At 32.9% G+C, this 20,722-nt stretch overlaps 1 protein-coding gene and 1 long non-coding RNA gene across 2 annotated transcripts in view; one reads left to right on the top strand and one right to left on the bottom strand.

Moving 5' to 3' along the window:
* LOC143203564 (uncharacterized) overlaps window positions 1–20,722 on the bottom strand; it is a 509,963-nt gene that overhangs the window by 198,718 nt on the left and 290,523 nt on the right. The gene's annotated exons all lie outside the window — the stretch shown is intronic.
* Window positions 1–20,722, top strand: part of Galk (N-acetylgalactosamine kinase) — a 59,979-nt gene that overhangs the window by 34,442 nt on the left and 4,815 nt on the right. The window contains exons 6-7 of the mRNA XM_076415768.1: window positions 8,862–9,117; window positions 19,542–19,686. Of these exons, the coding sequence (XP_076271883.1) occupies window positions 8,862–9,117; window positions 19,542–19,686 (401 nt within the window). The remainder of the gene's footprint in view (window positions 1–8,861; window positions 9,118–19,541; window positions 19,687–20,722) is intronic.

Genomic DNA, 20,722 nt, shown 5'->3' with positions numbered 1-20,722 from the left:
TTCCGCCTTAATGCAAAATTAACGCGGACAGATTTGGAGCTATTAAGTTGAATCTTCCAATCTTTCGTCCATTTGTAGATTTTGTTGACTGCCACTTGCACTTTTTCTATTGCTCTAGGTAGAGATATATCTTTTCCATAATAATTGTGTCGTCAGCAAAAGTTCCAAGTAGTGTTTCTTTTATTGTTGGAATGTCAGCAGTATAGAGCAGATACTGGAGAGGTCTTAAGACGCTACCTTGTGGAACTCCACCCGAAATAGTTTTAAATGTCAAGAACGCCATATTATGCGATACTCTAAATTTTCTTCCGAATAAATATGACTCCAGCAATTGACAATAGTTACGCGGTAACAATTTGCTCATATTACAGATTAATCCCAAATGCCAAACCCGATCAAAAGCTTGTGAGATATCCAGGAATATTGCAGGGCAGTATTTCTTTCCTCAAATGCTCTTTCAATAGCCGCAGTTACTCTGTGCACTTGATCGATTATTGAATGCTATTTTCGAAAACCAAACTGGAAATCTGTTATTGTTACCAAATGTTTAACACGTTTAAATATTAATTTCTCAAATATCTTTGATATTGCAGGTAGTAGCGAAATAGGCCTGTAAGATTCGACTTGTTTTGCAGGTTTGTCAGGTTTTTTGAGCATAATTATTTGTACCACCTTAATTCCGGGGATGCTTCCGGGCATTCCGGGACATACATTCAGCCTTAAATAGGCATTAAGTATAATGTAATTTGTTCCCGCAGTATTAATCTGAATTTGTCCCAATCAGTATATTTGTGAGTAAGATTAGGCTTTTTTGCTTTTCTTAGGATTGTCGCGCCCAGTGTTAACAATACTGGAGTGATTCAAATTTAACTAAAAAATATTCCAAAACATCATTTTGAATTTTGTAATAAACACGAAACTATAGAAAAAGTGGTAAAAAGGTCAACAAAATAAATCTAGACTTAATTTCCAAAAGTTACAAAAAATATATATACAGCTACGGAGCATAAAAATCACTATTGTGGAAACATATGCATATGGCATGACATGTTTCTGAAAACTTAATAAAGCCAATGAAGTCAGTGTTTCGTAAAACACTGAATATGTGACTAATAACAGTTGCCAACTCCAGCAGCCGGAGGGTGTTTTTGTCAAACGAGAATAATTTGACCTACTTGAACCTATAGTATCTATAGAGTATCTTTAACAAGACCTCAATAAAATACTAAGACATATTTCAAATCAGACTAAATTAAACCAAATCTGTTTATATAACATTTACTTTGCACATTGAATAACAATAATTATCAACCCCCACAGGAAGAGGTTGCTAATATCTTGATATGCATCTGGTCCGACGTCTAATTTGGCCTTCAATTATATCAAATTCTTCAAAGGCTTATCGGGTACAAGTCCAACTTACCATTATGTAAAATTTATTGCTATACACATCAATTCTTAGACTTATTTGGTCATATGGATTCCAATTATGGGATATTGTTAGAAGGTCTGATGTAGCCATCATTTAACAGTTTCAAAATAAAGTGTTGCGTGCCATTGTTGATACTCCCAAGTACTCTCTAATGAAGTGATGCAGCGAGTAAGTAAAAATGTTGGCGATAAGTTTGAAAGGTGTTAGTGCACCCCAATGTGCTAGATTAAAACATTCAACTCTGATCTGATTAATTGATATATACGAGTTTAGACTTTAAAATAATATTTAGGATCGTATATTTAACAGAGATAGGAAGCGGAATTAAATATAAACGCACAATAAAAGCACGTAATTCCGATGACAAAGGATTCGATGCTCGAGTATTCTTTGGTTTATGAGAAGGGAGAAACCGCTGAGGGTAGCAGCTGTGCTCGGTTCTTGTCCGAAATACACCCATGACTGAGCAAGAGCTACCTTCGTCTGTTGCAGAACGCATCATCATAAAGTTTTTAACTAATGAAGGCGTTTAACACATAATGCACAGTTTTACGATGTTACACTGTATCAAAAGAAATGCGCTGGGAAATCAAGTACTCTCCTTATAACCCTGACCTGCCATCTTGCGATTATTTTTTGTTTGTGCCTTTGAGAGAATCACTTGGATGCAAAGCGTAGCAACGAAGAAGTGGAGAAGTGTATGCGCAATTGTCTGACAACTCGTCCTCAAATTTTTTATGAAGAAGCAATATTCAAGCTTCCAGAGCCGTGGAAAAAGTGTGGAGAGGAGGGTGACTACATTGAAAAATGTTAAATATTATATATATATATATATATATATATATATATATATATATATATATATATATATGATATAATGTATATACATAATAGTTAACATAAAAAACACTAATTGCGGACAGATTGCTAGACCCATTAAATGTAATAAGTTGAATACAACAAGATCTTCTTTATATAATTGAATGCAACGATACTAATATTTCATAAGATATGGTAAATATAATGTTTTAATCAAAAATATAATAACAACAAATACATATTAATACATATTTAAGAAAATTAGAATTTCCTTAAATAAATAAATCTCCATCGACTGTAGATCAACATTATTGCATACGCAATCTGTTTTAAAGCATAATATCGTGTCCTAATATCATTGCTTATACTGCGCAGGAGTGTGTATATCAGCAAAGCCAGGTAATTTAAAAATACGTTATCTAATATTGCGCGCACAGGGACAAAGAAAAAAGGATATTTTTAGAAGGAAATTGGCTGGAGGACAAACAAATACACGACGGCCCGGTGGGTTGCCTTCTGTTCGGTCGTAATCTAAAACGCGAATAAATTTCCCCCTATTGGAATGTAATGAAAGGAAGGTGTATTTTTTTCATTTGTATACCAGGTATGTCGGAAGAGTAATTGAAAAGAAAAGTATAGATGAAGATTTATTAACTTAATAACAAGGCATTTAATTATTATTTTTTAATAATACATTTTTTAAATTTAATATTATAATATTTTTTACGATGCCTCTTTAAATATAAAATACTATTATTGTATCCAAAGTTGGAGTTGCAACCAGACTGTTTCTACTTCTTGTTTGGTTTGGTTTGCAAGGTGTAATGTCCTTAACATAACTGGATTTTAGTTGTTTATTTGAATAAGTTGAGTTAATAGTAAGAAACCCAGTAAGAAAGAAGAAAGTTTTACACAAGAAATTAGTCGTCTAGCATAATATGTATATTCGTTAACATTGGCTAATAAAGTCGATAAATTGTTACGAATAGTGTGAAATGTGAGTTAAAAACCTCAACGGGGTATTTGTTTTATTATACAGTAATCCCCCGTTATCCGCGGAGTTTACGTTCCGATAAGATGCCAGTGGTCGGTGAAACCGTCGTTGGCTAGGTGGGAGAGATGCATGTAATTTTGTTAAATTTATAGTTGACTTTATTTGTTTATTAATTAATGAAGAAAAATGACAGCTGTCGGATCATTAGTTTGTGAATTATAGCATTTTGAGTAAAGCAACTTTTATTATTGTGAAAAAATGGATAAAAAGGAACTAAAATGCCGAGTTTCCGGACACTGCCCCAGGAAGATCAACCATCAAGAATTGGTATGCTAAGTTTAGATGTGGTGAAATGAGCACTGGTGAAAGACGGTGTACGCAGTGGACGCCCAAAAGAGGTTGTTACCGACGGAAACATTTAAAAAATCCACAAAGTGATTTTGAATGACCATGAATTGAAATTGAATGAAATAGCAGACACTCTAAAGATATCAACTGAACGTGTACATCATATCATTCACGAATATTTGGGTATGAGAAAGTTGTCCAAAAGTCTGAATAAAAACTGACGTTAACATCACTGGAGTGAAGGAAAAAGTGACTGAACAATGGATTCGCCAAGAAAAATCAGATTCATAGAAAGGAAGCTCTTGAAATTGACATTACAACAATACAGCATCCTATAAGGCAGTCGCTATGAACCATTTAATATCTAAAATATTAGTAGTAACCTTTGAACGACCTCCGTATTCACTATATATGGTTCCTATCGAGGAGATTGGCACTCATATATGAAGTCGATTTCGGAAAACGACTTAAAGTTGATTTTAATATTGTTTTATTCATTAGAATTTTAGGTGCAGTTCGTTGAAATATGTTTACTTTTAAAACGATAAAATAAATTTGCATACATCGTAAACATATTACGTTTCATTGATCAATTCTCAATATTTTTTGACAAAATGACACATTGAGTATAAAAAAGCTATAGGTATTGTTATTATATAAATAAAAATGTAATCACAACAATAAAGCCGAAAATCAAATCGTATCATCCCGTATTTGAAAGTAATGTACCGGTAAAACACTTGCAACTATAACACTCTTTGAAATGATGACAGCCTAATATCTCGTTACATGTTATCCTGTTGGCTCAAATCTGTGATTTAGTACCTCCGAATTAGGTTCTATTCACAAAATTTAAAAAATGACTTATTGGGAATAAATCCAACAATGAAGATAAGAGATGACTCTACGGTTATTAACAATATTGTAGACCTTTACGTTTCGCACTGTCTGAGGGCCATCGGAAATGCTATACAGTACTGGGACAAGCATAAGAAGCTTTCCCAATTTGTTAGGTGTTTTCTTTGATATAATTCTCTGAGTATCTACCACTTTTATATTTGCGAATAATATCTAGAATATATATGTATGGTTTCTTGATAATCAACGTTGCTTAATAGTTTTCTTGGTAAATATTAATAAAGTAAGTAATAAGTTATCGTTTAATTGAAAATATTTTTGCCAAGACAAAATTTAGAAATCCAACAAGCAAATAAGTAAGTACTTATATGAACGTTTTCATCAATTGACCAAAATATATGTATATAATTAATTATATTTTGTGACGTAAATGCAAAATAATTTAAATAATAATGAATGTAAATGCTAGTATTTATAATTATAATGGATGTTTGTGGATATGTTTTAATTAATAAAACTGACATCACCCATTTAAACTATTTATGCAACAAGGAACCTATAAAGTGGAGAAAAATACAAATACAATGCAAATCATTATGGGGATGAATAAAGACAATAAAGTAATAGTAAATCTATCCCAATGATCAATATTCCTAAAAAAAATTAATACAGATCGAAAGAGGCAAAAAATATTTTACCAGAATTAAACGCCTTATATATTTATATATTGCGGAGATTAGACATCAAATAATTGTATACATATTAAAATAATTGTAAGCACTGAATATAAGAATTGAAAATATATAATATATTATTTAAAACAAATTATATAATATATAAATTGTATTGAATTTAAATATATTCATCACTAACCTTTTTTCCAGACTTCGTAGTAAAACAATGCACTACACCACCGTTTACCGATCAAAACGACTAAAAGTATTTCCGCAATATCGTAAAAATTATACGGCTACCTGAATCCTACCGAACTACACCGTTTTTTTTTCGCAGAACATAAAAACCACGATGAACAAATCGGAATATCGAGCGGCTGGAAAGCCTGCCTGCAGTGTTCTTATTTTCAGAACTTTAAAATCCTGCATTTTTAAAATATTATTTTATTTATTTTTTGGAATACATACATAATGGACTATTCATTTTTACAATATTATTATTCATCATTTAAAACATATAGGCATATTAAAAATATATTTATATAGTTGTTGGCATCTGTCGGATCATTAGTTTGTGAATTATAGCATTTTGAGCTTTTGTTATTGTGAAAAAAATGGATAAGGAATTTCGCGTGTTGATAAAATATTGCTTTTTGAAGGAAAAAAATATAAGTTGAAGCAAAAATTTGGCTTGATGCCGCGTTTCCGGATACTGCCACAAGAAAATCAACCATCAAGGATTGGTACGCTAAGTTTAGACGTGGTGAAATGAGCACTGAAAACGGTGAACGCAGTGGAGGCCCAAAAGAGGTTGTTACGGACGAAAACATTTTAAAAAATCACAAAATGATTTTGAATGACCGTAAATTGAAATTGAATGAAATAGCAGACACTCTAAAGATATTAACTGAACGTGTAAGTCACATCATTCACGAATATTTGGGTATGAGAAAGCTCTGTGCAAAGTGGGTGCCGCGCCAGCTCACTTTTGACCAAAAACAACGACGAGTTGATGATTCGGAGCAGTGTCTTAAGATAATCAAGGGTAATAAACTCGAGTTTTGGCGTCGATATGTGACAATCGATGAAACATGGCTCTATTATTTCACTCTAAAATCTAGTCGATAGTCATCTGAGTGGACTGCACACGGTGAACCAGCTCCAAAGCGTGGGAAACCGTCAGCTGGCAAGGTTATGGCGTCTGTATTTTGGGATGCGCATGGAATAATTTTCATTAACAACCTTGAAAAAGGAAGAACCATCAACAGCGACTATTACATAGCGTTATTGAACCATTTGAAGGAGGAAATCGCCGAAAAACGGCGGCATTTGAAGAAAAAGAAAGTGTTGCTTAACTAATGCACCGCACCATGAATTTAGCTTCGAATTGGTTCCACATCCATCGTATTCTCCAGGTCTGGCCCCCAGCGACTATTTCCTGTTCTCAGATCTCAAAAGCATACTCGCTGGGAAGAAATTTTCGTCGAATAAAGAGGTGATCACCGAAATTGAGGCGTATTTTGAAGCAAAGGACAAATCGTACTACAAAAATGGTATAGAAAGGTTGGAGGGTCGTTATAATCAGTGTATCACCCTGGAAGGGAATTATGTTGAATAAGAAAAAATAATTTTGCGAAAAAAATGTGTATTTCTATGGTAGGCTGAGGACTTTTCAATTGACCTGTTATAAAAATAGTCGCAGGGGGCTACATCTGGAGAATATGCTGGAAGAGGTTTTTACTCCACGTAGTTCCTAACCCATTTTATAGATTCTAGCCCTGATGACTACACAAATGTGCGTCCGTTCATTATTTTCACTTTCAACATAAGCGGCAATATATATCGTTTTTGCTTAAAAATCAATATCAAATTTCTATATAAAAAAAAAGCTCTGATTGACATTCAATGGCGGACGTTTTACCCCTTACAAGTTAATGTGTGACTATGTATCCTAAAAAACTCCACTGATAGCTTTTCGATATGAAAATATTCATGTAAAATGTGATGTACCCGCTTATTTGAGATACCGACAGCCTCAGCCATCTCGCCTACGTCTACTCTCCTCTCGTCCTATAAAATTTCATGAATTTTATCGACGGTTTCTGGAGTGGCGACCACTTTTATGCGATGTGAACGTTCGGTATCCTTAGTCGACCACAACGTAACTCGGTAAACATTTTTTAATTTCCACTCACAGTGAATTACTGTCTTCATAGTGTTTATCAAGCCTTCCTCTGGTTTCGGTGCTATTTCTTGCGCAACAAAATATGTTTCATAACCATTTTTTGTTAAAATTCGAGAAGCCGTCTAGTTTCAATGATTATCAAACACAAACTAAATGACGGTGGTTGCTGAAAATGTAACAGTAGTCTATTAATAGATCGTAGTTGAGAGCAACGGTAATCCAAAATGTCACTGAGTTTTGAAACTGCCCTCGTATTTATATATTATACGAGGGTCACTTTTTATATTTCGGGAATTGAAAACACGGCTGTCAAGTGAGTCTATCTGACGGTTCCATCGTAAAGTTTGACATTTTTGACGATATACGTACTCAGAAGATTTTGTCGCACGGACGCTATTGTTTGTTTTATATTTAGTTGAAAGTTTTGTCTAGGAAAATAATTGAACTGAATCGTGAACATTTTCGTGCGATGATTTTTTTACGATTTTCGACGTGGATTATCACAACAAGAGTGCATCAATCAACTTAATTTGATTTTTGGCGATGAAGCTTCATCAGAAACCATCGTGTATCGCTGATTTAGTGAAAATCGTGGTCGTAGTTCGCCGTCCAACGAGTTTCGTGAAGATCGTCCAAAATCGGCTGTTGTACCAGAAAACATCGATGCTGTGTGCGAAATGATTAAGCAAAATCGTCATGTCACGTATTGTGAGAATGAGGCATCCCTAAGCATTAGTTCCACCAGCATATATCCGATTTTACGTGAACACTTAGCTGTGCGAAAGTGATGTTCGAGTTGGATCCCACATAATTTGACAATCCCTCAAAAAAGGCTCGTGTCGATTGGTGCAAAGAAATGCTTAAGAAATTCAATTGCGATGGTTCGAAAGACGTTTATAAAATGGTGATAGGTGAGGAATCATGGATATATTCTTATGAGCCCGAAAGTACGCAGTAGTTGACTGTATGGGTGTTCCAAGATGAACCAAATCCAACAAAAGTTGTTCGCACATGAAGCACTTCAAAGAAATGGTGACCTGTTTCTTCGGGAAAACTGATCATATTGCAACAGTGCCTCTAGAGGATCATAGAACAGTAAATTCTGATTGATAAACAACCATTTGTTGGCCAGAAGTCTTCGGTGAAATAAAGAAAACAAACAAGAGACTATTTGAGCACTCAAAACATCGAATTGATGGGTCATCCGCCCTACAGCCCTGATTTGATACCCAATAACTTCTTTTTGTTCCCATCCGTGAAGAATAAACTGTTCAAAAATCATATTTTCAAGATACCTCATTCGGAATGGATAAAATGCTAAAATTGGTTTAAGAGTTTGCAAAAGTGTATCGATAATCGTGGCGAGTACTTTGAAAAACAATAAAAATATATTCGCAGCTTAACTATTTGTTTTTTTTCCTATTCCCGAAATATAAATAGTGACCCTCGTACGCAGGATATTGAAAAACATATAAAATCGAAGAATAATACAATCAGAAAGAACAGAGAATGATTTATGTCTATTCTAATAAACGTCCGTCTGTATTCCAGATAATCGGTCAACGTAAGGGCCTGGACTGGACCGGCATTCGGCGCCTGGGTGATTTACAGAAAACCCTCGGGGTAACCCTGGACGAGATGATCGCCCTCACAAAAGAAATATTACACGAGCGACCCTATAGCAAGGAGGGGGTGATCCGGGAGCTAAACACGACTTCCACTCAGCTGGATAGACTATCGTTGACTCCGAACACTCGAGATATCCAGAGCTTTAAGCTCCATCAGAGGGCGCTACACGTGTTTAATGGTAAGTGAAGCGAATTTACGAGGAAAAAATGGTACAAGGTCGGTACTACGTAATCACTATTACCGTCGTATTTCATTTTTAATATTTTCCCTTATGTATAGTATTTTTTTCTTTACTGTCTGGTGAGGTCTTGCGAACAAAATCTTATTTATATTATGCCTCGAGGAGTGTTTTTTATATTTTGAGTTTAATAATAAAATGAAAATTATCCTGTTATTGAAAATTGCTTTTTTGAAATATTCTCGTTCCTGATATATTTGTTGGAGTCATTGCTCTTTTTTTTATTCTGCTAGTATTTCTATGTGTTTACATCATCATCATCTTCAACATCATAATAGCGGACGATTAGGGAGAGATATTATTCAATTAATATCGCTACAAGGGAGAGATATTATTCAATTAATATCGCTACAAGTGACGATCATCTTCATCTGACTTCGAATAGTGTTAATCTGTTATTTTCAAATCGTTTTATATGATATTGAACCATGCCTTTTCAAGAAGTTTATAGAATTATATTGAGTGTCCGTATTGAGAACTTTTTACATCATTTTATTCGCTTTTATGTTAAAAGCTGTCTCGTTGGCGGACACTAACTCAGATCTCAAATAAATTTGGCAAATCATTTCGCATTCCATCTATTCGGAACCATCGTAAGATGCCTGAAGGAGTTTAATAATTTTTAGAGCGACATGTTCAGCTTCGAAAGTTGTCCAAAATGAAAGCCCGTGTATAAACTTTATATAGAGTAGAAAATTAATAAAAACGACAATGGAATGCTCTAGACGTTTAATACGTTCATCTATAAACCGACAGAGTGAGAAAATTGTATCTATTAACCGCAATGATCTCAGCTTGTGCCCTCGAGAGCTCATTGCAGTCTCATTTGTATGATCTTCATAAATACTAGTGTTGGGAACTATCGACTAAAATCTATTACCGAAAGTTAAGTAATTGACTCACTATCGGCTGTTTCAGTCGCTATTTTTGGTTCGATTGATTCCAGTACCTCCAGTACCTGGAGAAGAATCGCACTTTGTGCTAGAATGCTCCTCCGTTAGAAGCGATAAGCAGGTTTCACGTGTGTTTTCAGAAGGTTAGAGTATAGTATGCAGCATTAGTGGTACGTTGGGTGCGCAGGAAATCGACGTAGAGCTTGCCCGTCGGTCCCAGAACACCGTACACAGAACCCTACCCGCAGACTTGGTTGTCTTCGCTTTGATTGGCTTCTTCCTTCTTCCTCCACTCTTTAGACGACATCTTGCTTCCGGGAGTCTAATAGTGTATCCATGTCTCGTCTGTAGTGAAGATTCGCGTTAAAAACCCGTCCCCTCCGCCTCGTAAGCGGCGACAAACTTTCAACCGTCTAAATTTTTGCTCGAAGTTCAACAGTTTAGGAACCTATCGCTCCGTTATCTTGCGATATTGAAGGTGTTTGTGGATTATAGACTCTACACTATCAATACTGGTGCCGAAATGTTTCGAACATTCATTATGCCATTCAGTATTCATGCCAAATTCAGCATGCCACATTGTTCGTAAGGGACCCAGCTATCACATATTCAAGATCTTCAAAACATACATGCCCGCCATCTACAGCGTTTGTCTCCATCATATTTGAACCACCCTGGTGGCATAAAATCGGCACATTCTTTTCAAGGTCGCGGTTAGGAGGGTAAAACCACAGTATTAAAAATCAATCGCAGAAGGTATCAGAAAATAGCGAGCGACTGAACTGAGTTGCACTTTCCAATTATTATTAAATATAATTAACTAATTATTATTATTATATTAAATTAAATAATAGTAAACATTTTAAGCTATTGGCTGGAAAATCACAGTTGCATTTCCCACCACAAACAACAACCGGAAATTGTGTTTGGAATTCTCGCCGACCGTATATACGTTCACTCTATGCACCTTGGCCTTTTAAGATGCATTTTGCGCTTTTATCATATCCTTCGTCACCGCGCTTCAACGCTTGTTTCGTCCCTTTATTCTCGGCGAATACAAACACGGTTTTTACGCCACTTCAAGAATGGCGTTCCCGCTGATGGCGATGCCTTCCGAGTTGGCTCCTTTACCGTTTTTATTTGGGGTTACGAGGTTAGAGGACCGATTTTGTCTTACCGTTCTTCGTGCCCGAAGGAACACGGCCTTGTTACACCTAATTTTATTACATCATCTGGTGTTTGAATTTTCGCGAAGTCATATACAGTACTGGTCATATGCGAAGAAACATTTATACGATATTATAATTAAAGTAAATAATTTTATACATTTTTATTGTTTTATAAATTCATTCTTGTATTTTACACAATTATCATTTAACACAAGATTTTTAACAATTTGCTGGCAGTCCGTATTTGGTGACTATACTCCTTGGAGTTCAAACTTCTGTCTAAACTCCAGTAGAATGAGAATGTGAACGTGCGTAGTTTACAGAAAATGAAATCCTCCTTTGTTGGCCGTATACCCGGAACTGCAATGCTAGTGTTATTCCAATATCATGATATTAACGGAAAGCTATAAAATATTTAATAGATATGAGAATTTTCTAAAACAATCAAGAACTCAATAACATTTTAATCACTTTCAATATATCAATTTTAATATTTTCATAAAAGCATATCAAAGTTTTTAACATACAGTGATAAAATTAAAATCTGAGATGGTTCTTGCAGAATAACTCCTAATGCATTCATTTAAAACTGATCCAGTTCATATCGGACTACATTTCATTAACGATATTTATTTTCCCGAGCATAGATAAAGCTGCGAAAAGCGCAATATTTTGAATATGAAACACTTGCCGAAAGAAAATATATACAACCCGTTTTCTTAATATTTAGTTTCATGTTCACTATTCCTTTTAAACATTTTTTTTTCTGGAGAAACTGATATAAATATTCAGGAAACTAAAATGTATAAGGAAATAAACATTTTGCTTTGATATTAAGTACAAAATGCATAAAAACTTTTTAATTTCATATAACAATTAACAATTATTATTAAAACAAACCAAAATACATTATGTTTATAATAAAATTAAAAGTACATGGGTCAATGTGTCGTTACTGAAATTAAAAATGTCATCCAAAAGAGTAAAAACTTGAATATTGGCAAACTGGTTATGCATTGTTGGTTAAAAAAAAGTGACATTAATAGTATGACTCTCTTTTTACCAGCAGCTACTCCTTAACGTGGGCTCCGAACCACGATCCTAGATATTAAACCAATCGATTAACAAGTGACCAACTTAGAATATCATCCATTTCATCATTTTATCCAAGATTATCAAGAGCATCCCAGCAGCATTCGAGCCCGCGACTGTGGTAACAATAGAAGGAGCGTCCATTGACCATTGCGCCAACCAAGCCGGCTAAAATTATTTTGACTATAGAATTTTTGAAAATAAATATCCTTAATTTGGTTATAACAAGTACTTTAAACTTCATAGAACATTAATAACCCGTTATAATTAAGTACCAGACCCAATATATGTTTAACAATTCGAAATACTGTTAGTTATTTTCCATCAATTATTCCCACAATGTTACATGGAATCAATTCAAATAAACTATTTATAGTAAAATAATAGTAACAATTATAACGTAATAGAACAAAACAATGAGTCCCACACAAACAATTAATTCTGTCTTTCGATCCCGTTCAATAATCACAATAACAAGTGGAAATATAAACGAGTTTTCCGATGATTAACAAGGTCCGATCTCGTTTTATTTTAGACCTGGCGAAAGAAACGTTTCAGAATGAAAAATCGAACGTATCGACGACAAGCGACCTTTGTAAAAACGGCAAAATAAACCAGTCAATCAACCAGAGATTGTTATTCCTTCAAAAAGAATATTTGTAATATTTTGCAGCGCGTTATAAAAAGAGGTTTAATCGAACTATTAAGATTCACTTTTCTGGGCTGTTTGCTTTCTTTGTAAAACCCAAATCAATCTTAATAATGTGCTATAAATATTTTAATAATCGCTTAATAACATTCGGTGTAAAAATAAGCACTCGTCTTTGGTTGGATGTTATTAGTTTTTAGATTGGTTTTGTTTCTAGTAAGAGAATCTAGCAATAACAGTAACTATTTTGTTATACGGATTGTGAATTAATTGTAAAGGTTAGATTTATTTTCTTTACTATAAAAGAACATAACATGACATGACAACTAGTTATTAACCATCACTATCCAGTTATTTTTCTTTCATATTGTTCAGATCTAATATTCCATACCGAAGTTTAGTTAACGATGGATGTACTACCACTGGTCACACCATATAAGTTTAAAATACGGTAGAATTTCCACATACAGCTTAATTATACTAATTAAAAGGGTTTGTTACCTTTTTAACCTTCAGGTAGCTCCTTTGTTGTCGAGAAGTTGTGGTACTTCGACATTTTTATTTTCATTCAATCCCACTTGGTGTTTTCTCACAAACCGTTTAATTGCTGACCGTTGATATCCTTAGATATTTATGGATGTCATCATTTTTATTATCATTTCAGACATACCATGGACGTTAACAATGCTGCAAATTATTTTATATTGCTAAGTTTGGATCATATTGATATATAATTTATATATGCAACCCCGTAGTCGCTCGCCGTAAGTCGGATTGTCTTCCAAGCACAATTTACAACATAAATTACAACAATTTTTGTGCCTCGTACAAAGCTCTGGTCCCTTTATTTTGAGATACATTTTCTACTTCAACTTACCATCCAGTTACTGGTAGGTAATTTGTTTATGTATCTTCTTCTAAGTGAAATCCTCATATAAGTGCCAATTTCTTGACGTGTAAGCAAGAATTTTCACCCCCTGTTTGATTCAAATAACAGTAGTGGCCAAAAAACTTCAAGATTTTAATTAGCGTTGGGAACTATCGATTGATAATAGTCGAAACAGTCGATAGTCAAAAAACTAGGAACTGAAAATAGTAAGTACTATTTTCATTCAAATACACAGTTCGACTGTTCACTCCATTCGTGATGTCAGACCAAGATGTATGAATTCTTTCTTGTATAAATTGTGAGAGAACAAAGGACGTAGAGATGTATATATTCCTTTACGTAATAACTTACAGAAAAGGAAAGAAGTAATTACTGAACAATATTATCATGCAAAAATAGTTTCATTTTAAAGGAAATAGAATTAGTTTTATATTTAAATACTCTGTGGATCTGTAAAAATTAATTGAATAATAACCCCACAGATGCTCTAACGTATTTTAATAATATTTTGATTGTCATTTTTAAATAACTTACTATAATACATATAGATAATAAAATAGAACTTAAACAAAACCTAAAAACTAAATATACCCAATCATAGAAAAAACTAATCTATGACATAATTAAAAATGATCGCACAATAACTACCAGAACTTTTTTAAATAAAATATTGAATATTGAACGGAAAAATGTTTAATCATTATTCAAAAATATAATCATGTTCTGCTTTTCTCCCGTGATGTAGTTTCTTCCATTGTCTTCTTCGAATATTTTTATGTAACCACATTCACACTAAATAATTATCATTAGGCTTTAATTTTTTTACTATAAAAGAACATGATGTCTATATAACAAATAGTTATTAACCATCACTCTCTAGTTATTTTTCTTTCATATTGTTCAGATCTAATATTCCATACCGAAGCTTAGTTAAGGATGGATGTACTACCACTGGTCACACCATATAAGTTTAAAATACGGTAGAATTTCCACATACAGCTTAATTATACTAATTAAAAGGGTTTGTTACCTTTTCAACCTCCAGGTAGTTCCACAGTTGTCGAGAAGTTGTGGTACTTCGACATTTTTATGTTCATTCAATCCCACTTGGTGTTTTCTCACAAACCGTTTAATTGCTGACCGTTGATATCCTTAGATATTTATGGATGTCATCATTTTTATGATCATTTCAGACATACCATGGACGTTAACAATGCTGCAAATTATTTTATTTTGCTAAGTTTGGATCATATTGATATATAATTTATATATGCAACCCCGTAGTCGCTCGCCGTAAGTCCGCACTGGCTTGTATGATAATTCGGATTGTCCTCCAAGCAATTTCAACAATTTTTGTGCCTCGTACAAAGCTCTGCTCTTTTTATTTTGATATACATTTTCTACTTCAACTTACCATCCAGTTACTGGTAGGTAATTTGTTTATGTATCTTCTTCTATGTGAAATCCTCATATAAGTGGCAATTTCTTGACGAGTAAGCAAGAATTTTCACCCCTTGTTTGATTCAAATAACAATGGTGGCCAAAAAACTTCAACATTTTAATTAGCGTTGGAAACTATCGACTGAAAATAGTCGAAACAGTCGATAGTCAAAAAACTAGGGACTGAAAATAGTAAGTACTATTTTCATTCAAAGACACAGTTCGACTATTCACTCCATTTGTGATATCAGACCAAGATGTATGAATTCTTTCTTGTATAAATTGTGAGAGAACAAAGGACGTAGAGATGTATATATTCCTTTTCGTAATAACTTACAAAAAAGGAAAGAAGTAATTACTGAATAATATTATCATGCAAAACTAATTTTATGTTAAAGGAAATAGAATTAGTTTTATATTTAAATACTCTGTGGATCTGTAAAAATTAATTAAATAATAACCCCACAAATGCTCTAACGTATTTTAATAATATTTTAATTGTCATTTTTAAATAACATACTATAATACATATAGATAATAAAATAGAACTTAAACAAAACCTAAAAACTAAATATACCCAATCATAGAAAAAACTAATCTATGACATAATTAAAAATGATCGCACAATAACTACCAGAACTTTTTTAAATAAAATATTGAATATTGAACGGAAAAATGTTTAATCATTATTCAAAAATATAATCATGTTCTGCTTTTCTCCCGTGATGTAGTTTCTTCCATTGTCTTCTTCGAATATTTTTATGTAACCACATTCACACTAAATAATTATCATTAGGCTTTAATTTTTTTACTATAAAAGAACATGATGTCTATATAACAAATAGTTATTAACCATCACTCTCTAGTTATTTTTCTTTCATATTGTTCAGATCTAATATTCCATACCGAAGCTTAGTTAAGGATGGATGTACTACCACTGATCACACCATATAAGTTTAAAATACGGTAGATTTTCCACATACAGCTTAATTATACTAATTAAAAGGGTTTGTTACCTTTTCAACCTCCAGGTACTTCCACAGTTGTCGAGAAGTTGTGGTACTTCGACATTTTTATGTTCATTCAATCCCACTTGGTGTTTTCTCACAAACCGTTTAATTGCTGACCGTTGATATCCTTAGATATTTATGGATGTCATCATTTTTATTATCATTTCAGACATACCATGGACGTTAACAATGCTGCAAATTATTTTATTTTGCTAAGTTTGGATCATATTGATATATAATTTATATATGCAACCCCGTAGTCGCTCGCCGTAAGTCCGCACTGGCTTGTATGATAATTCGGATTGTCCTCCAAGCAATTACAACAATTTTTGTGCCTCGTACAAAGCTCTGCTCTTTTAATTTTGATTTACATTTTCTACTTCAACTTACCATCCAGTTACTGGTAGGTAATTTGTTTATGTATATTCTTCTATGTGAAATCCTCATATAAGTGCCAATTTCTTGACGTGTAAGCAAGAATTTTCACCCCTTGTTTGATTCAAATAACAGTAGTGGCCAAAATACTTCAACATTTTAATTAGCGTTGGGAACTATCGACTGAAAATAGTCGAAACAGTCGATAGTCAAAAAACTAGGAACTGAAAATAGTAAGTACTATTTTCATTCAAATACACAGTTCGACTGTTCACTCCATTCGTGATGTCAGACCAAGATGTATGAATTCTTTCTTGTATAAATTGTGAGAGAACAAAGGACGTAGAGATGTATATATTCCTTTACGTAATAACTTACAAAAAAGGAAAGAAGTAATTACTGAATAATATTATCATGCAAAAATAATTTTATTTTAAAGGAAATAGAATTAGTTTTATATTTAAATACTCTGTGGATCTGTAAAAATTAATTGAATAATAACCCTACAAATACTCTAACGGAATTTAATAATATTTTGATTGTCATTTTTAAATAACATACTATAATACATATAGATAATAAAATAGAACTTAAACAAAACCATGGTAGATTATTTATGTTATATGTAATAGTAATTAATATACATCATAATAAGCACTATTACAACATCGTAATATGATGTTCAAAAATTGTTAATTACTAGTAAAGAATAAAGATTTATATTATAGCAAGTGGAAATGCAATAGAAGTAAAGGCAAATATGTGACAAATAAAGCTATATCAATACCACTTCGTTAAATATCATTTATGGAAAAAATCCTCCTTCCTCCTTATTTTTAATAGAAACGTGTGAAGCATAAAAGCCACCAAGAGACGTGTCGATAGAAAACGTTGTTCTCTATTACATAAACGGTGTACGAAGTGATTGGGCACTCTCCTATGATCTTTTTGTGTTCCAGTTTCTGTGTCTTTCAAGGAAAATACTCGAGCAGTTCGTAGTCGATCGTTTTCCTTCCTAGCTTAATGATACCATTTTCTTTTTTAGGTTTTTCAAATTTAACGTGTGAAATGATCATTCATCCTCATTTAAAAATTGTTCGGATTTTTTTTTGTTTATGTTTATATTCCTAGTAGAATTTTAATAGATGTTTTTTATTATTCTCTTAATTCATAACAAATATTTTTGGAGGGTGTATATTTTCATTTAATATTAATAATTTAACAATAATGGTTATCTCATTTTACGAACGTTGTGAATATGAATTTTTTTTTACAATAGTATTAGTGAAAAAGACATTAACTTTATTTCAAACAAATCAAAGTTTTTGTTTAGAATAATTATTACCATATGTGTTTAAAAAATATAAACTTATTTACTAGCTTAAGGGAAATCCACTCCATGAAGATACTTCTGAGCTGATGACCACTATCTCCTTAATAATATTTTTATTGATATACTTTTAAGAGATTTCGCCTGACAATATTGTCGATTTCGTTAAGAATGAATTATTTTCAATCAATCAAAAATTGAAAAATTGAGTTGAATGTTCGATAATATATACTGAACTGCCAACTTGTACTTCAGAACGAACGTTGAAGATACTTACCCAAACTTTGGAGGAAATAAACGTAGAGTTTTGTGGCCTTGTGTTTTATCCCTTTGTTGAATGTATTTGAAGTAATTGAAGAATTTGAAGTAACCATTATACGTTTATGTTATATAGGGTTACTAATATGGCATTGTACGGCTACAAATATATCACATGGGTTGAAAAGTCTCGGGTCTAACACATATATGACGCTGGTTTTATTGCCATTACCGCTTTTTCAACTAGTACTAACCTTCAAAAGGAAGCTGTTAAAATGTTATGATATTCAACTCATAAGTTTGTGAGTTATTGTGCTAAGAGTGACACTACTTTTGTTATTTTCGAAACAATGGATCAAAAACAATTTAGTTTTTGGTTTAATATTACACTGCTTCGTGCCGTTTAAGCAAAGTAATGGCTTGAAAAGTGTTATAAGGACTCCTTCATCAGAAACAACAATAAAACTTTGGTTTACTAACTTCAAACATGATTGTAGAGACTCCGATGATGCAGAACGCAGTAGACGTCCAAATTGGCTGGTAACACCAGAAAACATCCAAAATATCCACAAAATCGTTCTGAATGATCTAACATCATAAAGATATTAAAAGAACATGTTGGTTTTTATATTGCATGAGTATTTGACTATAAATATGACTTGGAAGCGCAAAGAAAAAAGATTTGTCTCATCCAGACAATGCATTGTATCACAAGTCAATCAAAACAATGTAAAACTATACGAATTGAACTTCGAATTGCTCCCACATCCACCGTATTCGCCAGATTTGGCTCCCAGCGACTACCGGTTGTTCGCAAACCTCAACAAATGCTCACCGGTGCGAAATTTCGCTCGAATAAAGAGGTTATCCCTGATAGTGAGGCCTATTTTGAGACAAAAGACAAATCGTCCACAAAAGTGGTATTTAAATGTTAGAGCAGCAGTGGAATGAATGTATGGCTCTTGATGACATTTTGAACAAGGAAATCCGTGAGGTATTTGATGACAAAATGCGACGATAAACGATAAAGAACTTGTTTACATTATATTATTACTGTTTATGCAGTGGATTCCTCGTATATAATGTATTTTCGTTAAAATAAAATAGTTTCAAACAAAATTGATTGATTTTGGTTTGAGTTTGAGGTTTTGTTTTTAAAGTCTATATGTTTCGTAACTGTTTGTCATAAGTGAATGTTTATCAGTTTGTTGCTCGGTTAGATAAATCATTGCTGACTTGATATATGGTTGTTCTTTCAGAGGCAAAAAGAGTACAACAATTCTACGAAACTTGCAAGAATATGACTGGTGGCGAGGACTCCCTGCTTTTACTTGGAAATGTGATGAGCCAGAGTCATGAAAGCCTGAGGGAACTTTACGAATGCAGTCATGAAGCACTCGATAGGTAAGTTCAGCAATGTTTTATTATATGTTCAACAAAAATAGCCGTATCTTGTATGTACCTTTTCAATTTTTCGATGAAAGCTGTATCTATGGACTTATATCAAGTAGTAGACCCAAATTTTATCATTAGTTCTAATGAACCCCATATTCAATGCAATTTATTTTGATTTTAGCTATATTAAATAGCGTCTCATATAACGCTTGTTAAATCCTGTATTATTATGAGAATGAGGGATGAAATTAAGGGGCTGTAAAATCAAAGGCATTACGTTTTGCTATTATCAAAAGACAACTCTATCGATTAAAACGCTAATAACTTTAGATAGAATGTGAAAATATACGTAATTTTAGATCATATAAAATAATCTTAAAAATTACTAGGTTGTTCAATTTAATGTTATAGTTGGATAAGAAAACACTATTTTTTAAATTTAAAATACAATTAAAACTGTTATAAAAGTATTTTATTATTATGTTATTATTAATATATGTTATTATTTAATAAAACTCTTTAACACGTTCCTTGCTGATCTGGAATCAAATACTTACCCTAGAAGCCGACTACGTTTTTTCTGATTACAGCAATAACATATTCGTAATCTTCTTTCGCGTTCTTTAACGTGTGTCCAGTCTAGATTTTAATAACAAATGAATAGAAATAAATGAACGACCATAAGGTAATACAAATTATCAATAAAAGTCACAAAATAAATATAAACCCTATTCAGATAAATCATAAGCAGGACTAATTTTTGGGCAGTTTAAACAGTAACCAGGATATCCAAGACATGCACTGCATATGTAAATAGTGTATTTTCTTTTTTTTGTAAATAACAATTTTTACATTGCCTTCTAATTACCTTTCCTGTTTTCTCCTCCTCTCGTATTTTCGAAACATGTTCATTGATAACCGCTCTGGATATAGGTTTTAACAGAGCCTTTAATTACCTTTTTATGACAGACAAACTAAAGCTGTAAGTTGGAATACGATTGACTGAATTTTTATTGTAAAGTTAGGGCAGGTTTCATATCTATTT

This window comes from Rhynchophorus ferrugineus, unplaced genomic scaffold (genome assembly GCF_030347505.1).
Source record: "Rhynchophorus ferrugineus isolate W39M unplaced genomic scaffold, kcgeb_rfMv2 rfM10, whole genome shotgun sequence".
Taxonomy (NCBI): Eukaryota; Metazoa; Arthropoda; class Insecta; order Coleoptera; family Curculionidae; genus Rhynchophorus; species Rhynchophorus ferrugineus.
This window is presented reverse-complemented; position numbering and strand designations above follow the sequence as displayed.